The sequence below is a fragment of the Pleurodeles waltl genome, chromosome 7 (genome assembly GCF_031143425.1).
Source record: "Pleurodeles waltl isolate 20211129_DDA chromosome 7, aPleWal1.hap1.20221129, whole genome shotgun sequence".
Classification (NCBI taxonomy): domain Eukaryota; kingdom Metazoa; phylum Chordata; class Amphibia; order Caudata; family Salamandridae; genus Pleurodeles; species Pleurodeles waltl.
In genome coordinates, this window is record NC_090446.1 from 1,475,268,729 (window position 1) to 1,475,295,487 (window position 26,759).

The following is a 26,759-nucleotide window of genomic DNA, read 5'->3' on the forward strand; positions in this document are numbered from 1 at the left end:
GGTCAAAGTGGTGCCCAAAACACATAGGCTTCAATGGAGAAGGGGGTGCCCCGGTTCCAGTCTGCCAGCAGGTAAGTACCCACGTCTTCGGAGGGCAGACCAGGGGGGTTTTGTAGGGCACCGGGGGGGACACACAAGTCAGCACAAAAGGTACACCCTCAGCGGCACGGGGGCGGCCGGGTGCAGAGTGCAAGCATGCGTCGGGTTTGCAATAGGTTTTAATGGGAGACCCAGGGGTCTCTTCAGCGAAGCAGGCAGGCAAGGGGGGCTCCTCGGGGAAGCTACCACCTGGGCATGGGAGAGGGCCACCTGGGGGTTGCTTCTGCACTGGAGGTCGGATCTTTCAGGTCCTGGGGGCTGCGGGTGCAGTGTCTTTACCAGGCGTCGGGTTCTTTGAAGCAGTTGAACTTAATTCAAACTTTTACAAAACATTTAAACTCTAAAAGAAATGCTAACAGGGACTAACACAAGGCCCTAGCAGGACTTTTAAAAATTTAGAAAAATAGCTCAAATTTCAAAAATCAGTTTCTAATGACAATTTTTGGAATTTAGTCGTGTGATCAGGTATTGGCTGAGTAGTCCAGCAAATGCAAAGTCTTGTACCCCACCGCTGATCCACCAATGTAGGAAGTTGGCTCTGTATGTACTATTTCAAAGTAAGAAATAGCATGCACAGAGTCCTTAGTCTTAGAGGTAAGATAGTGGCAAAAAGAGATCATTCTAATGCTCTATTTTGTGGTAGTGTGGTCGAGCAGTAGGCTTATCAGAGGGCGGAGTTAAGCATTTGTTGACACACACACAGGCAATAAATGAGGATCACACACTCAAAGACAATTCCAGGCCAATAGGTTTTTATATAGAAAAATATATTTTCTTAGTTTATTTTAAGAACCACAGGTCCAAGATTTACAAACAATACTTTAAATGAAAGGTATTTCACTTAGGAACTTTAGTCAGCACAAAAAGTACACCCTCAGCGGCACAGGGGCGGCTGGGTGCAGAGTGCAAACAGGCGTCTGGTTTGCAATAGGTTTCAATGGGAGACCCAGGGGTCTCTTCAGCCAGGCAGGCAAGGGGGGGGCTCCTCGGGGAAGCCACCACCTGGGCAAGGGAGAGGGCCACCTGGGGGTAGCTTGGGCACTGGAGGTCGGATCCTTCAGGTCCTGGGGGCTGCTGGTGCAGTGTCTTTAACAGGCGTCGGGTTCTTTGAAGCAGGCAGTCGCGGTCAGGGGGAGCCTCTGGATTCCCTCTGCAGACGTCGCTGGGGGGGACTCAGGGTGGTCAACTTTGGCTACTCACAGGGTCGCAGTCGCCGGGGAGACCTCCCTGTAGTGTTGTTTCTCCGCAGGTCGAGCCGGGGGCGTCGGGTGCAGAGTGCAAAGTCTCACGCTTCCGGCGGGAAACGTGTAGTCTTTAAACATTGCTTCTTTGTTACAAAGATGTTTCTTCTTTGGAGCAGAACCGCTGTTCTTGGTCCTTTTAGATGCAGGGTAGTCCTCTGAGGCTTCAGCGGTCGCTGGACCCTGTGGAATGCGTCGCTGTTGCAGTTTTTCTTGAAGTGGGGAGACAGGCCAGTAGAGCTGGGGCCAAAGCAGTTGGTGTCTGTCTTCTCTGCAGGGCTTTCAGGACAGCAGTCCCTGTTCATCTTAGGTTGCAGGAATCTATCTTGCTAGGTTCTGGGAGCCCCTAAATACTCAATTTTGGGGTGTGTTTAGGACTGGGGGGTTAGTAGCCAATGGCTACTAGCCCTGAGGGTGGCTACACCCTCTTTATGCCTCCTCCCTGAGGGGAGGGGGGCACATCCCTAATCCTATTGGGGGAATCCTCCATCTGCAAGATGGAGGATTTCTAAAAGTCAGTCACCTCAGCTCAGGACACCTTGGGGGCTGTCCTGATTGGCCAGTGACGACTCCTTGTTTTTCTCATGATCTCCTCCGGCCTTGCCGCCAAAAGTGGGGCCGTGGCCGGAGGGGGCGGGCAACTCCACTAGCTGGAGTGCCGTGGGGTGCTGTAACAAAGGGGATGAGCCTTTGAGGCTCACCGCCAGGTGTTACAGTTCCTGCAGGGGGAGGTGAGAAGCACCTCCACCCAGTACAGGCTTTGTTACTAGCCACAGAGTGACAAAGGCACTCTTCCCCATGTGGCCAGCAACATGTCTGGTGTGTGGCAGGCTGGTAAAACTAGTCAGCCCACACTGGAAGTCTGGTATGGTTTCAGGGGGCATCTCTAAGATGCCCTCTGGGGTGTATTTCACAATAAAATGTACACTGGCATCAGTGTACATTTATTGTGCTGAGAAGTTTGATACCAAACTTCCCAGTTTTCAGTGTAGCCATTATGGTGCTGTGGAGTTCGTGTTTTACAGACTCCCAGACCATATACTCTTATGGCTACCCTGCACTTACAATGTCTAAGGTTTTGCTTAGACACTGTAGGGGCATAGTGCTCATGCACTTATGCCCTCACCTATGGTATAGTGCACCCTGCCTTAGGGCTATAAGGAGTGACTTATCTATGCCATAGGCAGTGTGAAGTTGGCATGGCACCCTGAGGGGAGTGCCATGTCGACTTAGTCTTGTTATCCCCACTAGCACACACAAGCTGGCAAGCAGTGTGTCTGTGCTGAGTGAGGGGTCCCCAGGGTGGCATAAGATATGCTGCAGCCCTTAGAGACCTTCCCTGGCATCAGGGCCCTTGGTACCAGGGGTACCAGTTACAAGGGACTTACCTGGATGCCAGGGTGTGCCAATTGTGGAAACAAAGGTACAGGTTAGGGAAAGAAGACTGGTGCTGGGGCCTGGTTAGCAGGCCTCAGCACACTTTCAAATCAAAACTTAGCATCAGCAAAGGCAAAAAGTCAGGGGGTAACCATGCCAAGGAGGCATTTCCTTACACCCCCTCCCCCCCCACAAACGAAAGAGGATGAGACTAACCTTTCCCAAGACAGTCTTCATTTTCTAAGTGGAAGAACCTGGAAAGGCCATCTGCATTGGCATGGGCAGTCCCAGGTCTGTGTTCCACTATAAAGTCCATTCCCTGTAGAGAGATGGACCACCTCAACAGTTTTGGATTTTCACCTTTCATTTGCATTAGCCATTTGAGAGGTCTGTAGTCAGTTTGAACTACAAAGTGAGTTCCAAAGAGGTATGGTCTCAGCTTCTTCAGGGACCAAACCAAAAGCAAAGGCCTCCCTCTCAATGGCACTCCAACGCTGCTCCCTGGGGAGTAACCTCCTGCTAATGAAAGCAACAGGCTGGTCAAGGCCATCATCATTTGTTTGGGAAAAAACTGCCCCTATCCCATGTTCAGAGGCATCAGTCTGCACAATGAACTGCTTGGAGTAATCTGGAGCTTTTAGAACTGGTGCTGTGCACATAGCTTGTTTCAGAATGTCAAAGGCCTGTTGGCATTCTATAGTCCAGTTTACCTTCTTGGGCATTTTCTTAGAGGTAAGTTCGGTGAGGGGTGTCACTATGGATCCATATCCCTCACAAACCTCCTGTAGTAACCAGTCAAGCCAAGGAATGCCCTGACTTGAGTCTGGGTTTTTGGAGCTACACAGTCCAGAATAGTCTGGATCTTGGGCTGGAGTGGCTGAACTTGGCCTCCACCTACAAGGTGTCCCAAGTAAACCACAGTTCGCTGCCCTATCTGACATTTGGATGCCTTGATAGAGAGGCCTGCTGCTTGCAGGGCCTTCAAAACCACCTTCAGGTGGACCAGGTGATCCTGCCAGCTGGAGCTAAAGACAGCAATATCATCAAGATAAGCTGCACTAAAGGACTCCAAGCCAGCAAGGGCTTGATTCACCAACCTTTGGAAGGTGGCAGGGGCATTCTTTAAACCAAAGGGCATCACAGTGAATTGATAGTGCCCATCAGGTGTGGAGAATGCTGTCTTTTCTTTAGCTCCTGGTGCCATTTTGATTTGCCAGTAGCCTACTGTCAATTCAAAGGTACTTGGGTATCTGGCAGCACCTAGCTTATCAATCAGTTCATCTGCCCTTGGAATGGGATGGGCATCTGTCTTGGTGACAGAAATAAGTCCTCTGTAGTCCACACAAAACCTCTTCTCTCTCTTTCCATCTTTGGTGTGAGGTTTGGGGACTAAGACCACTGGGCTAGCCTAGGGGCTGTCAGAGTGCTCAATGACTCCCAATTCCAGCATCTTGTGGACTTCCTCTTTGATGCTTTCCTTAACTTGGTCAGACTGTCTGAAAATTTTGTTTTTGACAGGCATGCTGTCTCCTGTGTCCACATCATGGGTACACAGGTGTGTCTGACCAGGGGTTAGGGAAAAGAGCTCAGCAAACTGTTGTAGGACCTTCCTACAGTCAGATTGCTGTTGGCCAGAGAGGGTGTCTGAATAGATCACTCCATCAAATGAGCCATCTTTAGGGTCTGTGGAGAGGAGATCAGGGAGAGGTTCACTCTCAGCTTCCTGGTCCTCATCTGTTACCATCAACAGATTCACATCTGCCCAGTCATGGAAGAGTTTGAGACGGTTCACATGGATAACCCTTTTGGGGGTACTGCTAGTGCCTAGGTCTGCCAGGTAGGTGACCTGACTCTTCTTCTCTAGCATTGGGTAAGGGCCACTCCATCTGTCCTGAAGTGCCCTGGGAGCCACAGGCTCCAGAACCTAGACCTTCTGCCCTGGCGGAAATTCAACCATAGCAGCCTTTTGGTCATACCACATCTTCTGGAGTTGTTGGCTGGCCTCAAGGTTTTTGCTTGCCCTCAAGGTTTTTGCTTGCCTTTTCCATGTACTCTGCCCTCCTTGAACATAGGCCTAGTACATAGTCCACTATATCTTGTTTAGGCTCATGAAGAGGTCTCTCCCAGCCTTCTTTTACAAGAGCTAGTGGTCCCCTGACAGGATGGCCAAACAGAAGTTCAAAGGGGGAAAACCCTACTCCCTTCTGAGGCACCTCTCTGTAGGTGAAAAGCAGACATGGCAAGAGGATATCCCATCTCCTTTTGAGTTTTTCAGGGAGCCCCATGATCATGCCTTTCAATGTCTTGTTAAATCTTTCTACAAGACCATTGGTTTGTGGATGGTATGGTGTGGTGAATTTGTAAGTCACCCCACACTCATTCCACATATGCTTCAGGTATGCTGACATTAAGTTGGTACCCCTGTCAGACACCACCTCCTTAGGAAATCCCACTCTGGTAAAAATACCAATGGGTGCTTTAGCTACTGCAGGGGCAGTAGTGGACCTAAAGGGAATTGCTTCAGGGTATCTAGTAGCATGATCCACTACTACTAGTATGAATTGGTTCCCTGAGGCTGTGGGAGGTTCAAGTGGACCCACTATGTCCACACCCACTCTTTCAAAGGGGACCCCCACCACTGGAAGTGGAATGAGGGAGGGCCTTTGGGTGTCCACCTGTCTTAACACTGGCTTGACAGGTGGCACAGGAGACACAAAACTCCTTTACCTTCTGGGACATGTTGAGCCAATAGAAATGGTTGACTAACCTCTCCCAAGTCTTGGTCTGTCCCAGATGCCCAGCAAGTGGAATATCATGAGCTAAGGTCAGAATGAACTCCCTAAGCTCCTGAGGCACTACCACTCTCCTAGTGGCAGCAGGTTTGGGATCTCTTGCCTCAGTGTAGGAGTCCATCTTCCCAATAGACTCTGTGTTCCAGTGATTTTTCCTTTGGACTCTTCAGCAGCTTGCTGCCTAAGGCCTTCAAGAGAGGGATATGTTTCTTGCCCCTTACACAATTGTTCCCTTGTAGGTTCCCCTGGGCCTAGGAGCTCAACCTGATAAGGTTCTAACTCAATGGGCTCAGTTCCCTCAGAGGGCAGAACTTCTTCCTGGGAAGAGAGGTTCTCTTTCTCTTGTTGTGTTGAAGCTGGTTCCCCAGTCTTCTTTCCTTTTCTCTTGGAGGGCTGGGCCCTTTTTCCAGGCTCCAACACAACTTTTTCACCCTGAGCTTTGCACTGTGCCCTTGTCTTGACACACACCAGTTCAGGGATACCTAGCATGGCTGCATTGGTTTTGAGTTCTACCTCAGCCCATGCTGAGGACTCCAGGTCATTTCCAAGCAAACAGTCTACAGGGATATTTGAGGAGACCACCACTTGTTTCAGGCCATTGACCCCTCCCCACTCTAAAGTTGCCATGGGATGTATTTTAGTCTGATTGTCAGCGTTGGTGACTGGATAAGTTTGTCCAGCCAGGTATTGACCAGGGGAAACCAGTTTCTCTGTCACCATGGTGACATTGGCACCTGTATCCCTCAGGCCTTCTACACTTGTCCCATTAATTAAGAGTTGCTGCCTGTATTTTTGCATATTAGGGGGCCAGGCAGCCAGTGTGGCTAAGTCCACCCCACCCTCAGAGACTAATGTAGCTTCAGTGTGAACCCTGATTTGCTCTGGGCACACTGTTGATCCCACTTGGAGACTGGCCATTCCAGTGTTAGCTGGAGTAGAGTTAGAAGTGGAGCCTTTCTTGGGACAGGCCTTGTCTCCAGTTTGGTGTCCCTGCTGATTACAGCTACGACACCAGGCCTTTTTGGGATCAAAGTTTTTACCCTTGTACCCAAAATTGGATTGTGAAGAGGCTTTGGACCCTCCCTCCTGAGCAGGTTTTTGGGGCCCTATAGAAAACTCTTTACTTTTTCCCTTGGATGTCTCAACACTCTTCCCCTGGGGAGTCTTTGTGACCCCTTTCTTTTGGTCACCCCCTGTGGAAGTCTTGGTCACCCTAGTCTTGACCCAATGGTCCGCCTTCTTTACCAATTCTTGGGGAGAAATTGGTCCTAGGTCTACTAGATGCTGATGCAGTTTCAGTGAAACAATTACTTAACAGGTGGTCTTTCACAAATAAATTGTACAGCCCATCATAATCATTTACACCACTGCCATGAATCCAACCATCCAGTGTTTTGACTGAGAAGTCAACAAAATCAACCAAGGTCTGGCTTTAGGATTTTTGAGCCCTCCTGAACCTAATCCTGTACTCCTCAGTTGAGAATCCAAAGCCCTCAATCAGGGTAGCCTTCATGAGGTCATAGGATTCTGCATCCTTTCCAGAGAGTGTGAGGAGTCTATCCCTACACTTTCCAGTGAACATTTCCCAAAGGAGAGCACCCCAGTGAGATCGGTTTACTTTTCTGGTTGCACAAGCCCTCTCAAAAGCTGTGAACCATTTGGTGATGTCATCACCATCTTCATATTTAGTTACAATCCCTTTAGGGATTTTCAACATGTCAGGAGAATCTCTGACCCTATTTATGTTGCTTCCACCATTGATGGGACCTAGGCCCATCTCTTGTCTTTCCCTTTCTATGGCTAGGATCTGTTTTTCCAAAGCCAATCTTGAGGTCATCTTCATTGAGGCTGCCCTCAATGCTTCCAGAGTTGCTGGACTCTCCTGTGAGACAAGCAGTATCTCTGACTATCACTTGTGGAAACAGGATTTGAGGAACCCTGGTCTCCCAAACTAGGAGTGGGGGTGGGAAATCCTCCACATCACTAGCTTCCCCCTCTGGGAAGGTATCATCAGAGGGGTTGTTTTTAGCAAACTCTGCCAAAAGCTTCTTTCTTAGTTTATTTTAAGAACCACAGGTTCAAGATTTACAAGTAATACTTCCAATGAAAGGTATTTCACTTAGGAACTTTGAATTAGCAAAATAGCATATACAGTTTTCACACAAATGGCAATAAGCTATTTTAAAACTAGACAGTGCAATTTTCAACAGTTCCTGGGGGAGGTAAGTGTTTGTTAGTTTTCCAGGTAAGTAAACCACATACAGGGTTCAAAGTTGGGTCCAAGGTAGCCCACGGTTGGGGGTTCAGGGCAACCCCAAAGTTACCACACCAGCAGCTCAGGGCTGGTCAGGTGCAGAGGTCAAAGTGGTGCCCAAAACACATAGGCTTCAATGGAGAAGGGGGTGCCCCGGTTCCAGTCTGCCAGCAGGTAAGTACCCGCGTCTTCGGAGGGCAGACCAGGGGGGTTTTGTAGGGCACCGGGGGGACACAAGTCAGCACAAAAAGTACACCCTCAGCGGCACAGGGGCGGCTGGGTGCAGAGTGCAAACAGGCGTCTGGTTTGCAATAGGTTTCAATGGGAGACCCAGGGGTCTCTTCAGCCAGGCAGGGGGGGGGGGGGCTCCTCGGGGAAGCCACCACCTGGGCAAGGGAGAGGGCCACCTGGGGGTCGCTTCTGCACTGGAGGTCGGATCCTTCAGGTCCTGGGGGCTGCTGGTGCAGTGTCTTTAACAGGCGTCGGGTTCTTTGAAGCAGGCAGTCGCGGTCAGGGGGAGCCTCTGGATTCCCTCTGCAGACGTCGCTGGGGGGGACTCAGGGTGGTCAACTTTGGCTACTCACAGGGTCGCAGTCGCCGGGGAGACCTCCCTGTAGTGTTGTTTCTCCGCAGGTCGAGCCGGGGGCGTCGGGTGCAGAGTGCAAAGTCTCACGCTTCCGGCGGGAAACGTGTGGTCTTTAAACGTTGCTTCTTTGTTACAAAGATGTTTCTTCTTTGGAGCAGAGGCGCTGTCCTCAGGAGTTCTTGGTCCTTTTAGATGCAGGGTAGTCTTCTGAGGCTTCAGAGGTCGCTGGACCCTGTGGAACGCGTTGCTGTTGCAGTTTTTCTTGAAGTGGGGAGACAGGCCGGTAGAGCTGGGGCCAAAGCAGTTGGTGTCTCCGTCTTCTCTGCAGGGCTTTCAGGTCAGCAGTCCTTCTTAGTCTTAGGTTGCAGGAATCTATCTTGCTAGGTTCTGGGAGCCCCTAAATGCTCAATTTAGGGGTGTGTTTAGGTCTGGGGGGGTTAGTAGCCAATGGCTACTAGCCTTGAGGGTGGCTACACCCTCTTTGTGCCTCCTCCCTGAGGGGAGGGGGGCACATCCCTAATCCTATTGGGGGAATCCTCCATCTGCAAGATGGAGGATTTCTAAGTCAGTCACCTGAGCTCAGGACACCTCAGGGGCTGTCCTGACTGGCCAGTGACTCCTCCTTGTTTTTCTCATTATCTCCTCCGGCCTTGCCGCCAAAAGTGGGGCCGTGGCCGGAGGGGGCGGCCAACTTCACTAGCTGGAATGCCCTGGGGTGCTGCAACAAAGGGGGTGAGCCTTTGAGGCTCACTGCCAGGTGTTACAGTTCCTGCAGGGGGAGGTGAGAAGCACCTCCACCCAGTACAGGCTTTGTTACTAGCCACAGAGTGAGAAAGGCACTCTCCCCATGTGGCCAGCAACATGTCTGGTGTGTGGCAGGCTGGTAAAACTAGTCAGCCCACACTGGAAGTCTGGTATGGTTTCAGGGGGCATCTCTAAGATGCCCACTGGGGTGTATTTAACAATAAAATGTACACTGGCATCAGTGTGCATTTATTGTTCTGAGAAGTTTGATACCAAACTTCCCAGTTTTCAGTGTAGCCATTATGGTGCTGTGGAGTTCGTGTTTTACAGACTCCCAGACCATATACTCTTATGGCTACCCTGCACTTACAATGTCTAAGGTTTTGCTTAGACACTGTAGGGGCATAGTGCTCATGCACCTATGCCCTCACCTATGGTATAGTGTATCCTGCCTTAGGGCTGTAAGGCCTGCTAGAGGGGTGACTTATCTATGCCATAGGCAGTGTGAGGTTGGCATGGCACCCTGAGGGGAGTGCCATGTCGACTTAGTCGTTTTTTCCCCACCAGCACACACAAGCTGGCAAGCAGTGTGTCTGTGCTGAGTGAGGGGTCCCTAGGGTGGCATAAGACATGCTACAGCCCTTAGAGACCTTCCCTGGCATCAGGGGTACCAGTTACAAGGGACTTAACCTGGATGCCAGGGTGTGCCAATTGTGGAAACAAAGGTACAGGTTAGGGAAAGAACACTGGTGCTGGGGCCTGGTTAGCAGGCCTCAGCACTTTCAAATCATAACTTGGCATCCTCAAAGGCAAAAAGTCAGGGGTAACCATGCCAAGGAGGCATTTCCTTACAGTGCCCTCCTTGTATAAACCGGTGTGCACCAGTCCAGGGACCCCAGTTCCTGCTCTGGTTGGAAACTGGACAAAGGAAAGGGGAGTGACCACTGCACTGTCCATCACCATCCTGGGGGTGGTGGCAAGAGCTCCTCGGGTTGCCACTTGATTCTGCCATATTGAATCCAAGGGGGGAGCATCTGATTGGGTAGGGCAGGTAGCTGATGTCAGTGACCCAAACATCCCAACACTCCGGACCCACCCCAAGAGTGTCCAAACCCCCTTTCTGGGCTATATACTACTCCCGTGTAGGTGGGTCACCAGATTTGTCATGCAGGATACTGCAAAGGAACTCTGCATGACATCTGCTCCTTCCTCTGGAACCGCTGCTGGGCTGAAAAGAAACTGGAGAAGACTGCACCGCCGCAGAAGACTTCTCTTTGCAACATTGTTTCTACGGCTTCTCTCAGCGTTCTGCAACATCTTCAAGGGTGCATCCTCAGCGGTTGGTCAGACTTCGACTGCACCAAGAAGCCAAAAGGAATCTCCCTTGGAGTCACTCCCCTGCATCTGCAGGCACATAAGGCAACGACATCAGGTTGGTGGAATCTTCTGTCCATTGGACCGGTAGCCAGTAGAGGGTCCTCAGGTGTTGGTAGATGTGTTCTCTGTGAGGGAGGTCCAGAAGGAGTCTAGCAGCAGCGTTCTGGATGAGTTGAAGTTTTTTGGTGATCCTAGTTGAGGTGTGGGCATAGCCGTAGTCGAGCTTGCTCGTGACTAAGGCGTGGGTGACTGTCCTGTGATAGTCTACAGTGATTCATCTGAAGAACTTCCGAACTTTGAATATGGGCCAGCAGGAGGAGGCAACAGAGTTTACCTGGCGAATCATGATTAGGGAGGAGTCTCAGATGATTCCTAAGTTGCAGGCGTGCTCGGTTGGTGGGGGGGGGGGGTGGGGGGGGGGTGTTGTGCTGAGGGATGTGGGCCACCAGGAGTCGTCCCAAGCTGAGGTGGCATTTCCGAAGATGATGATCTCCGTCTTGTCGGAGTAACTTACCTCTCTGCACCTGGCTGCTTGGGATCACTTACCTTTTGGAGTTCTACTCTTCCCCAGCCCTTGGCTAACTACTCCATAGACTCTGGTGGGGGACACCCCTTTTGCATTCCATTATTTTAGTACATGTTTTGCCTGTAAACTGTTCCCTATCTCCCCCCCCCCCTCCCCCCTTAAAAAACAAAACTAGGGCCCTTGCTAATTTATGCTTTTTCTGAGCACTTACTAGTGTACCGTTTATACCTCCAGGGGGAGGTATACCAATGGTAGTCTAGTTTGGTGTGCCTATATTAAAGTACCTTTATTTTTGCAACACTCTGTGGCTCCTTTCATGGGTGATAAGTTACTGTGTGACTACTGTGGTATTGCAAGTGCTTCACATGCCTTCTAGATAAGTCTTGGCTGCTCACCACAGCTACCGTAGAGATCTCTGGCTGTCTAGACACTGTAACACTATTTAATCAGGGTTGCCTGGACCCAGTAGAAGGTGTAACACTATAGTTATCCACCACACACGGGGCCAGCTTCCTACAGGTATGCCCAGTGCAAGGTTTGCACTACCTGGGACCTACAAAGGACACACAATCTGCAGAAGTGTGTCCTTCGGAGGAAAGAGTGACCAATCACTCTGAAACGTTGCAGCCTTCTCAGACTCTCCATCCATCTGCAAGGCAGATTGTGTGTCTACTACGGTCAAGAGCCTCTTGCATCTTCATAGTTCCCCCTCCAAGGTTGTACTTGAGACCTCTGCAGCAATGCCTAGTGGAATCAACTTTCTAACCTCTGAGAAGACAAGTTGACTCTATCACATGCTGCAACTAAGTCTCTCCCATGATGATTTCAGAGGAAGAATCTGATGGTGGGAGTATCATTCCGTCAGGACCCACCAACTCAGATACTGATCACAGGTGCTTCTCTTCAGGGTTGGGGTGCTCACATTGGTCGGACAAAGAAATGGCTTACCCCATCAATATGCTGGAACTGAGAGCAATTCATCTTGCTCTGAAATCGTTTTCCAGTAAAAACCACAAACTCTCATCTTGAAGGAGAATCCTCATTTGAAAAGTTGATCAGGGAAATTTCCTTTATGCATTTCTACCAACTCCTCTCATTCCGACTGTAATTGCCAAACTATACAGATCCAAGACTAGGATGATACTAATAGCATCAGCATAGCCTCACCAGTGGTGTTTCACGTACCATCTGCATCTGTCAGAGAGGTTGCACAAGAGATTAGGTTACCCTCTCCGTGGGAACATGATATTGTAATATTGTCCTTTGCAAACTGATGAGTTTCCCATTTGAACAGATACATAAAGCCTCTTTACAGCATCTCATCTGTAAAGCAGCTTTTCTTGTGACCATCACTTCTGCTTGTAGAGTAAGTGAAATTCTACTAAATCAGTTCTGAAGAGCTGTACACCTGCCCCCCTCCCCCCCCCAAAATGTTAAGAGTGCTACCATTTTTACTTGGATAAAACCAAGGTTATAAAGAATTTGGATAACCTTTTTGTTAACTATGGTCCAGTCAGAACAGGTTTTGCATCCTCTAAATAAAATATTTATAGATGGATAGTTTTTTTTTACACTCCTTTCTTACCAGCTTGCAAATACATCCTTACCTGCTAGGCCTAAGGCACACTCTACAAGGTGGAAAGCTGCTACTGCAGCTCTAATGAGGAATGTACCTGTCCCTGAAATTTGTAAAGCAGCTACATGGGAATCTTCTAATTTCTTTACTGGACATTTTGTCTGGATTCGGATACTATTGGCACTAGATCTAAAAGGCGTCTACTTTCATATTCCTAAATCAAATGCTAGTACTGGGCTTGCAACACAGATTATGCCACCCACGAGTAGCCCTGCAAACATGTCTCAGGCCTGCCATTGCAGTGCCTGTGTGCAGTTTATAACTGCCATTTCGATCTGGCAAGTGCACCCACTTTCAAAGTATTCAAAGAATGACAGAATGCACTCCTTCGATAGAACCATAGTTCAAAGCGGATCTATTTGTAATTCTCACAAGGCAAAGTGCACCCACGTGCTAGCCCAAACCTTCCCTTTTACTGCATGTAAGTCACCCCTAAGGTAGGCCCAAGGCAGCCCAATGGGCCGGGTGCAGTGTATTTAAAAGGTCGGACATGTACTGGTGTCCTTTACATGTCCTGGCAGTGAAATAATGCTAAATTCATTTTTCACTATTCCAAGGCTGATATCTCCCATACAGTAACATGGGGATTGCCTTAAAATATCTTGTATACCGGTCAGTGTAATTTCCCCATTGGGAGCAGATAAAGATAAGGAGTTTGGGGTCTCTGAGCTCACAACTTAAAAATGCATCTTTTGGGGAAATTGGTTTTTGAATTGTATATTTGAAGATGCCACTTTTAGAAAGTGGGCATTTTCTTGCTTAACCATTCTGTGCCTCTGCCGGTCTGCTGAATACATGTCTGGGTCAGGATGACAGTTGGGCTGGTTGTGAATTCACGATAGGCAGTCTCACAAAGGGAGCTGTGGTGTGCCCAGCATATCCTGATGGCCCATCACCAAGCTGATGGGTCTTCCTGAGCTAGAGTGGTGAGAGGAGCGGACAGTTGCACCTGAACAGGGCTGTGCCTGTTCTTACACAAAGCAGCCTCCAACCTCCTGGAGTGTGTTTGGGGCCAGGGCAGGGTAAGGTCTTGTGCACTACAAAGACTTTCCATTGAAGTTTGCCTACTTCAAAGGCGGAAAAGGGTGTAAGTACTGGACCTCTCACCCCCACAAAATTAGAAGACTTCTGGACTGAGGACATTCTGCCAGGAAGAAGAACTGTATACTGTAGGAGGGGCTGCCTATATGGCTGTTGCTTTGCTGGCCTGCTGCTTCTGTCGTGGGAGTGAAAGGACTGGACTTTGCTTTCCACATCCTGCTTTCCAAGGGCTTGAACTGAGCTTACCTCCTGTTAAGAAGTCTGAGGGCCATCAAAGACTTTACCTGCCAGCGCCTGCGCTTTCTTGCTGAAAGTCCTGACTTGCCAAGTCGTACCAAATCCAGTTCCTGGACCCTTGAAAGTGAGCTCTGATGCAACCAAGAAGAAACTAAGCACATAGACTCGAGCGACTTTAGAACTGGTGCTTGCGCCGCTGCCTGCACCGGAGCTGTGGTTCCTGCTGAGTGCAACGGCAGTCACCTGCAAAGCCCAACGCCTCCAAAGTCGAGCCACATTGTGAGTGCCGAGTGCAATGTCACCGACGTCCGTGATACCTGACTCCGCCACAGCACCCGTGGCCCCGTTGTGTGACTGTGATACCGCAAAGTTTACGCCTCGCATCGACCTGCTGGATTCATCAACCCAGTCTTGTCGTAAGGAACAGACCCCTTGCCACCAACGCCGCATCACCTCCACTGCAACCATAAGGAACTGACATTTCACCTCTGCCTAGTAGTAAGGAACAGGCGCCTCACCTCCACGGTAGCTCAAGCGACGCCTCACGTCCCTGACTCCGTGCAACGTCTTTGTTTCCTCAGAGTTTTCCAAGGTACTGTACCTGGGTCTGTGGGACTTTGTGCCCGGACCGTACTCCCTTACGAGTGGCGTTGGACTGTTGGGAGCAACTCGGTCAAGACGCCATGATGGCCTCAGTTGGAGCTTTTGTTTTTCTCAGTGGCATATGAAGATGTAATCTTAGAAAATTTCTATCTGTACTTGTGTATGTTGGATTTGTATTGTTTTGGTTTTGTTTTCCTCTGATAAATATTGGCTATTTTTCTACACTGATGTGGAGTGCTTTTGTGGTGTTTTTCACTGTTATAGAGAGAGACTGTGTGTGTGTGTGTGTGTGTGTGTGTGTGTGTGTGTGTGTGTGTGTGTGTGTGTGTGTGTGTGTGTGTGTGTGTGTGTGTGTGTGTGTGTGTGTGTGTGTGTGTGTGTGTGTGTGTGTGTGTGTGTGTGTGTGTGTGTGTGTGTGTGTGTGTGTGTGTGTGTGGTGTGTGTGTGGTGTGTGTGTGAGAGAGCAGGGGTTATCTTAGCTGTGTGACTTCCTTACCCTGACTGGAGTGAGGGTCCCTACTTGGACATGATGCAATCCACTGCCAACTAGAGACCCCAATTCTAACACAAAAAATCTGTAATCACTTATTTCTTTTATTGTAGCTGAAAACAATGATCTAGGCTATGATCTAGTTACAAAGACTCTTCCTTGCATCTGAATGATGTGGTGGCATAATGACAGTAAACTAATTTCCCTCTTATCTGACTAGAGCATTGTTTTCTATGTCTCTATAGTTAGTGTAATGCAACATGTTTGCTATAAGACTTATGTAAAGCATTGCTGTGAACTTGTTGTCTCAGAATTCAATTTTTATGAATGTTTTACATTAGTGTAATTGAGTTAAATAATTTATTTTAAGAGTAAAGGTGGTATCCTCTCCAAAGCTTGTGATTATATACGGGAGCTTCGCCAGACAAATCAACGCATGCAGGAAACCTTCAAAGAAGCAGATCGGTTGCAGATGGACAATGATATGCTGCGACAGCAGGTAATCTCACTTGTGCTAAATGTATGTAAAATGTTTACACAGTAATACTGCTAGCGTTATCTAAAAAAATGAATGTTTTAATAGTGCCAATCCAAAATGATACTGTTACTGAATAAAGAAACAACCAGTAGCTTGATGTGTGGCAATTCTAGACATGGATTTAAGTCAGTGGTTATTCTGTGGAGAAGAGTACTAGAAAAAGCAGTGCTCTTATTGAGCATCATTTCAGTGAGGTAATGCTGGTGTCTGTTATTTTGAAGAGTGCTGACCGCCTGGTGATACGGCAGTCTGGCAAAGAAGCAGCTTCGGTCATTAGATGTGCAAGTGCCCATCCATAGTGAAACGTTTACCTCTCCAGTATTGACATTTTTGTGGCTTGATTCAGTTGAAATCATCACTCGTAAAGTTAAAAAGCAGTGACCGCTAAACACTAACTGTGGTAGGACTTCATGGAGGACAGCCTGTCAACCTCATTATGTGAAGTGAAGAGTCTCTAAGCACCGTTCCCCTACAGAGGTTTCCATAGTTCTGATTTTCTCTAATTAAAAAAGGGATTCCTCAGGATATGTGCTGTGAAGATTAGATTCAATTTATAAACTTTTTTTATTTTTTCTAAACATGTACTCTTTATTGGTTTTCACAGAGTAGACACAATAGTTTGAAATATCAGCAGTTCTGCATAGGTCAAATTCCAATAGAGTTCAATATTGCTGGAAATGGCTTCTCCGAAGGGTCACCCCAAACCTTTTTGCCTTCCTATTTTTCTGACCTCGTTTTTGCTGGCTTTAGGACTCTGGACACTTTACCACTGCTAACCAGTTCTAAAGTACAGGTGCTCTCTTCCCCAAAAACATGGTAACATTGGCTCATACTCAGTTGGCACATTTAATTTACTTGTAAGTCCCTAGTAAAGTGCACTACATGTGCCCAGGGCCTGTAAATTGAATGTTACTAGAGGGCCTGCAGCACTGATTGTGCCACCCACATAAGTAGCCCCGTAACCATGTTTCAGACTTGCCACTGCAAAGCTTGTGTGTGCAGTTTCACTGCCACTTCGACTTGACATTTAAAAGTACTTGCCAAGCCTTAAACTCCCCTTTTTCTACGTATAAGTCACCCCTAATGTAGGCCCTAGCTAACCCATTGGGCTGAGTGTTGTGTAGGTAAAAGGCAGGACATGTACATGTGTGTTTTACATGTCCTGGTAGTGGAAAACTCCTAAATTCGTTTTACACTACTGTGAGGCCTGCTTCTTTCAAAGACTAGCAATTAGGGCTGCTCTCGTACTTTTTGAGTGGTAGATTCTGATCTGAAAGGGGTAACCAGGTCCTATTTAATATGGCCAGATGGTAATAGAAAATCCTGCTTATTGGTGAGATTGGATTTAATATTACGGTTTTAAAAGTGCCACTTTTAGAAAGTGAGCATTTCTCTGCACTTAAAACCATCTATGCCTTACAGCCTGTCTCCAATCAACGTCTGGTCTGGTTGACAGCTCCTTTGTGGATTACACCCAGACAAGCACAGGACACTGTTACATCTGCATACTGCATGGCCCTTCCTGGGCTGGAAGGGTGGAAGGCCTGACACTTATATTTCAAAAGCTAGTGGCGTGCCCTCACACAATAGGCTGATAACCCCCCATTGGATCCCTGACAGACAGGACTGGGCTGAAAGGTGAACTTGTGCACTTCAAAACCACTCTTTGAAGTCTCCGCCACTTCAAAGGCATTTTTGGGTATATAAACTGGGGCTCTGACCCTACAAACTTAGACACTTCTGGACCTACACCTGAACCCTGTCAGAGGAGCTGCCTGGCTGTCCAAAGGACTCATCTGAACTGCTTTGCTGAGAGTAGCTTTTGCCCTGCTGGCCTCTGACTTTGCTGGAAGGACTCTGCACCAAAAGTGATCTCCAAGGGCTTGGATTGAGCTTGCATCCTGTTTCTGGTCTCAGGGCCAACAAAGACTTCATCTCTTCAAGAAATTCCTTGTGCGTCGAACATCACCACAACCCCTGCCGAAATCACCACGGAGCCTGCATTGCGACCGAGAAATCGCTGCACAGCCGACCGGAACAACGCAGCCCGACTGGAAATATGACACAGTGCCTACCTTGCGATGGAAAAATTTGGCGAATCTCCTACCGGATCGACGCAGTGCCTGTGAATTTTCCAGCACGTCAGGGATTTTCACGCATCATCCCTGGTCATCAAAATATCCCTGCATCACAGTGAGGAACCAGGACTGCGCAACACAAACCCCTTGCAGCATGGAAAGAAACGCCATCACATCTGTGCTGCATCGGAAAATCCAATGCAAAACTTTATTTTTCCACGCATCTCCTGCTCTGCAGTCTCTGCATCCTTATTTTTGACGGATACCAGGTACTATGTGTAACAAAGACAATTGTTTATTTTTTACTCTTATCACATTTAAGTGATATTTCAACTTGTGCTTACTGGATCTTTTATCATTTTGACCTTATTGTATTCAGATAAATATAATCTATTTTTCTAAACCTGTGTGGTGTATGTGTGTTGTTTTCACTGTTACTGTATAATGTATTGCACAAATACTTTACACCTTGCCTTCTAAGTTAAGTTTGACTGATCAGTGCCAAGCTACCAAAGGGTGGGCACAGGATAACTTAGATTGTGTGTGACTTACCCTGGCTAGGATTGTGGTCCCTACTTGCACAAGGAGTGTATACCTCTGCCAACTAGAGATGCCATTTCTAACAAATATGATTAACAGTTCCCCTATTCCCCCCCCACCCCTCCCAGTTCCTCTAAATGTTCCATAGTATTGTGATAGTTGGTACACATTGTTAATAAGATATAATGGACATTGCAGGTCCTATGCTTCCCCTTGAGGGGTGGGGGTGTATTATATAATATATTAATAATAGACGCTCTTTCAGTCGTGAATCATGCTTTGTACAATTCCAGTCTGTTTTCTAGTCAGCCAACACTCTCCACTCACCCTCAGTGCACTTTATTCTAGGTTACGCCACCAGTTCCATGCTCATCCTCTCTTCCACGTTCACACCAGGTTTGGGGCTGTCACATAGTACAGCCAGCATTGCCGCCCAAGCAGTCAGATCTTCCTCCACTTTTTCACCCCGCCATACATGCTTCATCCGCACCTTTTCTGTCACTGCCCGTTCTGGCATATCTCGGAGCTAGTCTGTGTACTCTGGGGGAGCAGTCCCCAACCATTTTATGGCAGTGCTGCGCTTCACAAGCAGGAGACCCAGTATCTGAAATTTCCTGCTTAGATTTTTTGTTGGCCAGGGATGGTATTAGACCCAACAGGGCGAAGTAGGGTGTGAATTGTAGATCCCAACCAGTGGCCCATTTGAGATTTTCTACATCTGACCATTATTGTGTCCGAGATGGGCAGTGCCATACCATATGTACAAAATCTGCTGCAGGGTGACCGCATCGGGTACATCTGTCTGATCGAGCGTTATAAATAGATTGTAGATGTTTTGGGAAAAAGTATGCCTGATGTGTGTGTAACTATATTTAATTAATTTAAACCGTGATTTTGCGCTGTCTGCACTCCTGCATGGGCTTTCCCTTTTGATGAGCATATATGGGTTCCCCTAAGGCGTCCTCCCATTTGATGTGTGCCTTTGGTATGGTTTTCGGCAGGTCTTATGTGTCGACTTTGTAGGAAGCTGGCCATAAGTGTCCATCACACACCAAGAGGTAGGGCACGCCCTCTCCCTTGAAAATAGGTGTTAGAAGGCTGGATAGGGGTTGCCTCCCCCAACCACCGGTTTGCTTTGTTTTTGTTGACATTGGCTCAGGTCCTATCTGTCCTGGACTCAAGAGACTGGATGGTAGCATTGGACTTGCAAGATGCATGCTTCCACATCCCCGTCTTGCCGGCCCACAGACGTTACCTACGATTCATGGTAGGTCACAAGCACTTTCAGTTCACTGTGTCCCTTTTGGCCTTACCAGTGCCCTTTGAGTGTTCCTGAAAGTGAAGGTGGTAGTGGCAGCTCTCCTGCGCAGGTTAGGGGGTTCCAGTCTTCCCCTACCTTGACGTTGAGCTGTTGAAGGCGAACTCGCCCCAGATGTTCGTCTTCCACCTCCAGACTACAGCAAACTTTTTGCATTCGCTGGGGTTCACTATCAACATTCCAAAGTCACGCCATACTCCTTCTCAGATGCTCTCTTTCATTGGAACTGTTCTGGATACAGTGCAGTTTCGGAGGTATCCTCCCAAAAAGCAAGTCCAGGATATCAAGGCTATGATACCAATGTTTCAGCCTCTATCCTGGATTTCGGTGAGAATGACTCTGAGGCTGCTGGGCCTCATGGCCTCCTGCATCCTGCTAGTTCAAAAAGCCATAGGGCATATGCGGGCTCTGCATTGGGACCTGAAGTTCCAGTGGGCGCAGCATCAGGGGAATCTCTCCAAAAAGTTCCAGATCTCTGAAGGAACTGCGAGAGACCTGCAGTGGTGGTTAACAAATCAGGATTGAGTCAAAGGCAGATCCCTCTTCTTTCCCCAACCAGATCTTACAGTGGTGACAGATGCATCATTCCTGGGATGGGCCGGCAACATAGGAAAGGCGGAGATCAGAGGCCTCTGGTCTCCAACAGAAACCGGGCTCCATATCAACCTTCTGGAGCTCTGAGCAATTCCACTAGCATTAAAAGCAGTTCTTCCTCCTCTCAAAGGGAAAGGAGTGCAGGTGTTCACAGACAACACCACTGCCATGTGGTACTGCAACAAACAAGGCGGAGTGGGGTTGTGGGCCTTTTGTCAAGAGGCTCTTCGCCTGTGGACTTGGCTGGAACATCAGGGCGTTTCCCTGGTGGTTCAACACCTGGTGGGTTCCCTGAATGCCAGGGCAGACAAACTCAGCCAACAATGCATGGTCGATTACAAATGGAGTCTCCATCCAGAGGTGGCAAAAGGTCTTCTTCTTCAGTGGGGAGAACCTTGGTTAGACTTGTTCGCCTCCATAGAGAACACACAATGTCAGCTTTTTTGTGCCTTGGCGTTTCCAAGGCTGTGCTCGCTCGGTGACGCTTTTCGTCATGAGTGGAACTCAGGCCTCCTGTACACCTTGCCGCACATACCTCTTCTGCCCTGTGTTCTGAAGACCAGGCAAGACTGGGCTCAAGTATTCCTAGTGGCTCCGGACTGGGCACGAAGAGTCTGATATCCCGAGCTCTTGAGCATGGCCATAGCTGCTCCGATCAGACTGCCTCTTTGGGAGGATCTTCGGTCGCAGCAACAGGGGAGGGTCATCCACCCGGACCTGTCCACCCTTTGCCTCCTTGCGTGTAGATTGAGAGGAGACAATGGAGGTCTTTTTACCTGCCACCCAAAGTCTGTAACGTCATCTTGGCAGCCAGGCGTCCCTCAAGCAAAACCGTATACGCCTGTCATTGGAAGAATTTTGTGGCATGGTGCATCGACAAATCTGTTGATACTCGATCTGCTCTTCTCTCTCAAGTTCTTCTCTTTATTCTTTCCCTTGCCCAACAAGGCTCTGCCCTGGGCACCCTTAAGCTATCTCTGCTTTCCAGAGGTTACCAGATCAACCTTCTTTATTCAAATCTCCCATTGTTGGGAGATTTCTTAAAGGCCTCACACATCTTTTTCCTCCCATCCCATTCATCATGCCCCAGTGGGATCTGAACGTAGTCTTAACATGCTCCATTCGAGCCTCTTCACAACTGCCTCTTACGGTTCTTAACCATCAAAACTGTCTTCTTGGTTGCCATCACCTCTGCCCGCAGAGTAAGTGAGCTCCTAGCTCTCATCTAAACCACCTTTCCTGGCAATACACCCTGACAAAGTGGTACTTCGCACAAGGGTTTCTTTTCTACCTAAAGTAGTGACACCCTTTTATGTCGGGCAGTCCATCACTTAGCTTGCCTTTTATGTACCCCCACATCCCTCGCATGAAGAGGAGAGACTACCGCCTGGATCTATAGAGAGCGTTGGTGTTCTACCTTGATTGTACCAAAGACTTTGGGTGGAGGATCAACTCTTTGTGGGATATGTGGGTGCAAAGACTGGGAAAGCGCTGCAGAAGAGGACCATTTCAAGATGGGTGCTCTTATGCATCAAAATGTTCTAAGCTCTGGCTAAGAAGCAACCCCCTGAAGGTTTGCGTGCCCACTCCACCAGAGCTACTCTGCTACCACAGTGCTAACACAGGGCGTTCCAGTCCTGGACATCTGTCAGGCAGCAATGTGGGCATCTCTGCACACTTTTACCAGACACTACTCCCTGAACAATCAGGTTCGCAGGGACGGCTACTTTGGCCGTTTGGTCCTGCAGGACTTCTTGTTGTGATCTTGGTTCGCAACCCACCACCGGGGATGGTATTGCTCGGGTATCTATTCAAAGGTAAAGAATCTGCAACCAGAAGTCTCTATCAGATGTACAAGTTACTTACCTTCGTTAACAATATATCTGGTAGAGACATATTCTAGTTGCAGATTCCTTACATACCCACCCATCCTCCCCGAACTGATTTCTAGGGTTAGGAACGTCCCTTTAAGGGCCCTAGTTTTTGCGCACCATTCTCAGTGTTCTTCATGCGCCGCGCTACTGGCGTGGAAAGTCGTGAAAAGAAACTGATTTCAGCGTGCCGGGGTGGCTTCTCTATATGACCGCAACCTCATCACGTCGACCATGCCGCCCGCGGAGTCGACCGACACCACCTGATGGTGCGCAGCGGTACTGTTTAAAGAAAAATCTCCAGATCCAGACGACTGCCTGGGGATATAAGGTAAGGAATCTGCAACTAGAATGTCTCTACCAGATATATTTTTACAAAGGGTGGGGGTGGTCAGGGCAGGAAGGGGGTCAACAGATTTGTCTGTTCACCATGACACAAATTTCTTCTGCCAGGAGTATACTGTTTTGGTGGAGGGATGCCTGGCTGTGGGCAGAAGGTCAAAAACAACTGCCGCTGCTTAATCTCCATGCAAGAAGGCAGAGAGTGGACAGGTTAGAGCGCAGAACCCTCCCCTACTGCTGCAACAGTAGATCCTCCCCAAGGGGTAGTTTGATCGGAGGATCAATGGCCATTGCTCAGTAGCTCAGAATACCAAACTCTCCATGCCCAGTCTAGAGCCAGAAGGATTTATTGGGCCTGGTCATTCTTGATCTTCTTGAGAACTCTGGGCGGAAGTGGTATGAGAGGAAATGTGTAGAGGAGGCCTGAGTTCCACTCAACAAAAAGGGTCTCAGTGATTGTTGCCTTGGAAACTCCAAACGCGCAGTACTATTGACACTGCGCATGCTCTAACCAAGACTCTCCCCACTTGCACCACCTCCGGGTTGGAGACCCCATTTGTGATCAACCGAGCACTGTCGGTTGAGCAGCCCGCTCTGATGTTCAGAGTCCAACGAGGGATATGCCCTGCTATTCCAGGCGCACAGAGTCTCCTGACAAAGGGACCGCCACCCCCACCCCACCCTGTTTGTTGCAGTACCACATGGCAGTGGTGTTTTAAGTGAACACCTGCATTCTTTCCCTTGAGAGAGAGGAAATGCTTTCAAAGGTATTCTGATCGCCTGGAGCTCTAACAAGTTGATGCGGAGTCTGGGCTCGGCCAGAGTCCAGACTCCTCTGATCTCCACCTCCTCCCAGATGGCTGCCGCATCCCAGGAGTGAGGCATATGTCACTACTGTCGCATCTGGTTGGGGAAGGGAGAGGGATATGCCTCTAACCCGATCGTGGATTATTAACCACCAGTGAAGCTTGCGCAGTTCACTTCTAGATCTGGACCATGTTGGAAAGATTCCCCTGATGTTATGCCCACTGGAACTTCAGGTCCCACTGTTGAGCTTGCATATGCTATTTGGAATGTGTCACTAGCAGGATGCAGGAGGCCATGAGGCCCAGCAACCTCAGTCATTCTCACTGAAATCCAGGACAGAGGCGGAAACATCAGTGTCATAACCTGAATGTTCGATGGCATCTGTCGCTGTAGATACGCATGTTCTGCAATAGCTCGCCATCTGGTGTTGGGCCGGAGTGTTACAAGTTGTTTTTCTTCGAAGAAGTCTTTCGAGTCACGGGACCGAGTGACTCCTCCTTTTGTCTCCATTGCGCATGGGCGTCGACTCCATCTTCGATTGTTTTTTTTCCGCCATCGGGTTCGGACATGTTCCTGTCGCTCCGAGTTTCGGAACGGAAAATTAGCTAATTTCGGAAGATTTTCGTCGGTATTGTTGCGTTCGGGATCGGCGTACTTAGATTCCACACCGCATCGAAGATCGAAGAGCTCCGGTGCCCTTCGGGGTAGTTTTTCGATCCTCCGTCGGGGCCTGGTCGGCCCGACCGCGTGCTGAAGAACGCCGATGGAACGGACCCCGTTTCGTTTCTGCCCCAAATGCCACAATAAATACCCCTACACAGACCAACACTTGGTCTGCAACCTGTGCCTGTCACCTGAGCACAGCGAAGACACCTGCGAGGCCTGTCGTGCGTTCCGGTCCCGAAAAACACTCCGAGACCGTCGAGCCAGAAGACTTCAAATGGCGTCCGCACCGACAGCCCAACGGGAGTTCGAGGAACAGGAAGAAGAAGGTACCTTTCTCGATCCAAGACTCAGACTCCGAAGGATTCGACGATACACAAACCGTGAGTAAGACGTCGAAAACCACACAGAGAAACATTTACAAGGCCCAGGGGACGCCACTGCCACCAGGCCATGGCTCGACCCATAAATTCGGTGACCGACCATCGGCACCGAAAAAGGCCAAAACAGTGCCGAGATCGTCCGACTCCGGTCGAGACACCGGCACGCAGCCTTCTCGGGACCGAGAAAGTGCTGGAGACAAGCCTTGACACCGAGATGCCGGTGTGGACACGGCTCGACGCCGAGACAGCGGCACCGAAACAGATCGACGCCGAGAGGTTTCGGCCCCGAAAAGGAAAAAAGTCACCTCGGAGCCGAAAAAACACGCAGACAAAGTTTCAACGCCGAAACAAACTGCAAGCGACCCAGCTTCAGGCTCTTATACAGAAGAGCACTCGCTAACCTCCCAAATGCAAAAGCATAGGTTTGAGGAAGAGCTACAAGCAACTGATGTGGACCATACGCAAAAGCGTATCTTCATTCAGCAGGGGACAGGAAAAATAAGCACCCTTCCCCCCATTAGGAGAAAGAGAAGGTTGGAGTTCCAGACGGAACAAGCACCACAACCAAAAGTGGTTAAAAGAATTACACCACCACCCTCTCCTCCGCCCGTGATTAACGTTTCACCAGCACAAACTCCATCTCACTCCCCAGCTCACACCACCATGAGCCAGGGTGACCAAGATCAGGACGCATGGGACCTATACGACGCCCCAGTGTCAGATAACAGCCCGGAGGCCTACCCTACAAAGCCATCTCCACCAGAAGACAGCACCGCGTACTCTCAGGTGGTGGCTAGAGCAGCACAATTTCATAACGTAAGCCTCCACTCAGAACAGGTCGAGGATGATTTCTTGTTCAACACACTCTCCTCCACCCACAGCTCCTACCAAAGCCTGCCTATGCTCCCTGGTATGCTCCGGCACGCAAAAGACATATTTAAGGAGCCGGTCAAAAGTAGGGCAATCACACCAAGGGTGGAAAAGAAGTATAAGCCGCCTCCTACGGACCCGGTTTTCATCACTACACAGCTGCCACCAGACTCTGTTGTTGTAGGAGCAGCTAGGAAAAGGGCCAACTCTCACACATCTGGAGATGCACCACCCCCAGATAAAGAAAGCCGCAAGTTCGATGCAGCTGGTAAAAGAGTCGCAGCACAAGCTGCAAACCAGTGGCGCATCGCGAACTCCCAGGCACTACTTGCGCGCTATGACAGAGCCCACTGGGACGAGATGCAACATCTCATTGAACATCTGCCCAAGGACTTCCAAAATAGGGCGAAACAAGTGGTTGAGGAGGGACAGACCATCTCCAACAACCAGATACGTTCCTCCATGGACGCTGCAGATACAGCTGCACGGACAATTAATACATCTGTAACTATCAGACGGCATGCATGGCTCCGAACGTCTGGATTTAAACCAGAGATTCAACAAGCAGTTCTCAATATGCCTTTTAATGAAAAAGAACTGTTCGGTCCAGAAGTGGACACAGCGATTGAGAAACTCAAAAAAGATACGGACACTGCCAAAGCCATGGGCGCACTCTACTCCCCGCAGAGCAGAGGGAATTACAGCACATTCCGTAAAACGCCCTTTCGAGGGGGGTTTCGGGGTCAAAGCACACAAGCCAGCACCTCACAAGCAACACCGTCCACTTACCAGGGACAGTATAGAGGAGGTTTTCGGGGACAATATAGAGGAGGGCAATTCCCTAGAAATAGAGGGAGATTTCAAAGCCCCAAAACCCCTACTACTAAACAATGACTCACATGTCACTCACCCCCTCCACACAACACCAGTGGGGGGAAGAATAGGTCATTATTACAAAGCATGGGAGGAAATCACTACAGACACTTGGGTTCTAGCAATTATCCAACATGGTTATTGCATAGAATTTCTACAATTCCCTCCAAACATACCACCAAAAGCACAAAATTTAACAACACACCATTCCAATCTCCTGGAGATAGAAGTGCAGGCACTATTGCAAAAGAATGCAATCGAATTAGTGCCAAACACACAAATAAACACAGGAGTTTACTCACTGTACTTTCTGATACCAAAGAAGGACAAAACGCTGAGACCAATCCTAGACCTCAGAGTAGTGAACACTTTCATCAAATCAGACCACTTCCACATGGTCACACTACAAGAAGTATTGCCATTGCTAAAACTACACGACTACATGGCAACTTTAGACCTCAAGGATGCTTATTTCCATATACCAATACACCCATCTCACAGGAAATACCTAAGGTTTGTATTCAAAGGAATACATTACCAATTCAAGGTACTGCCTTTCGGATTAACAACCGCACCAAGAGTCTTTACCAAATGTCTAGCGGTAGTCGCTGCACACATAAGAAGGCAGCAAATACATGTGTTCCCATATTTGGACGACTGGCTAATCAAGGCCCATTCGTTCATACAGTGCTCAAATCACACAAATCAGATCATACAAACCCTCTTCAAACTCGGGTTCACCGTCAATTTCACAAAATCCAAAATTCTGCCACGCAAGGTACAACAATACCTGGGAGCCATAATAGACACATCAAAGGGAGTAGCCACTCCAAGTCCACAAAGAATTCAAAATTTCAACACCATCATACAACGCATGTA

The 26,759-nt window shown here is 48.8% G+C and overlaps 1 protein-coding gene across 2 annotated transcripts in view; it reads left to right on the forward strand.

Annotated features, from left to right (window-relative positions):
• USF2 (upstream transcription factor 2, c-fos interacting) overlaps positions 1 to 26,759 on the forward strand; it is a 166,894-nt gene that overhangs the window by 129,763 nt on the left and 10,372 nt on the right. For both annotated transcript variants that reach the window (XM_069201187.1, XM_069201188.1), the window contains exon 9: positions 15,374 to 15,502. In XM_069201187.1, coding sequence (XP_069057288.1) covers positions 15,374 to 15,502 — 129 coding nt within the window. The remainder of the gene's footprint in view (positions 1 to 15,373; positions 15,503 to 26,759) is intronic.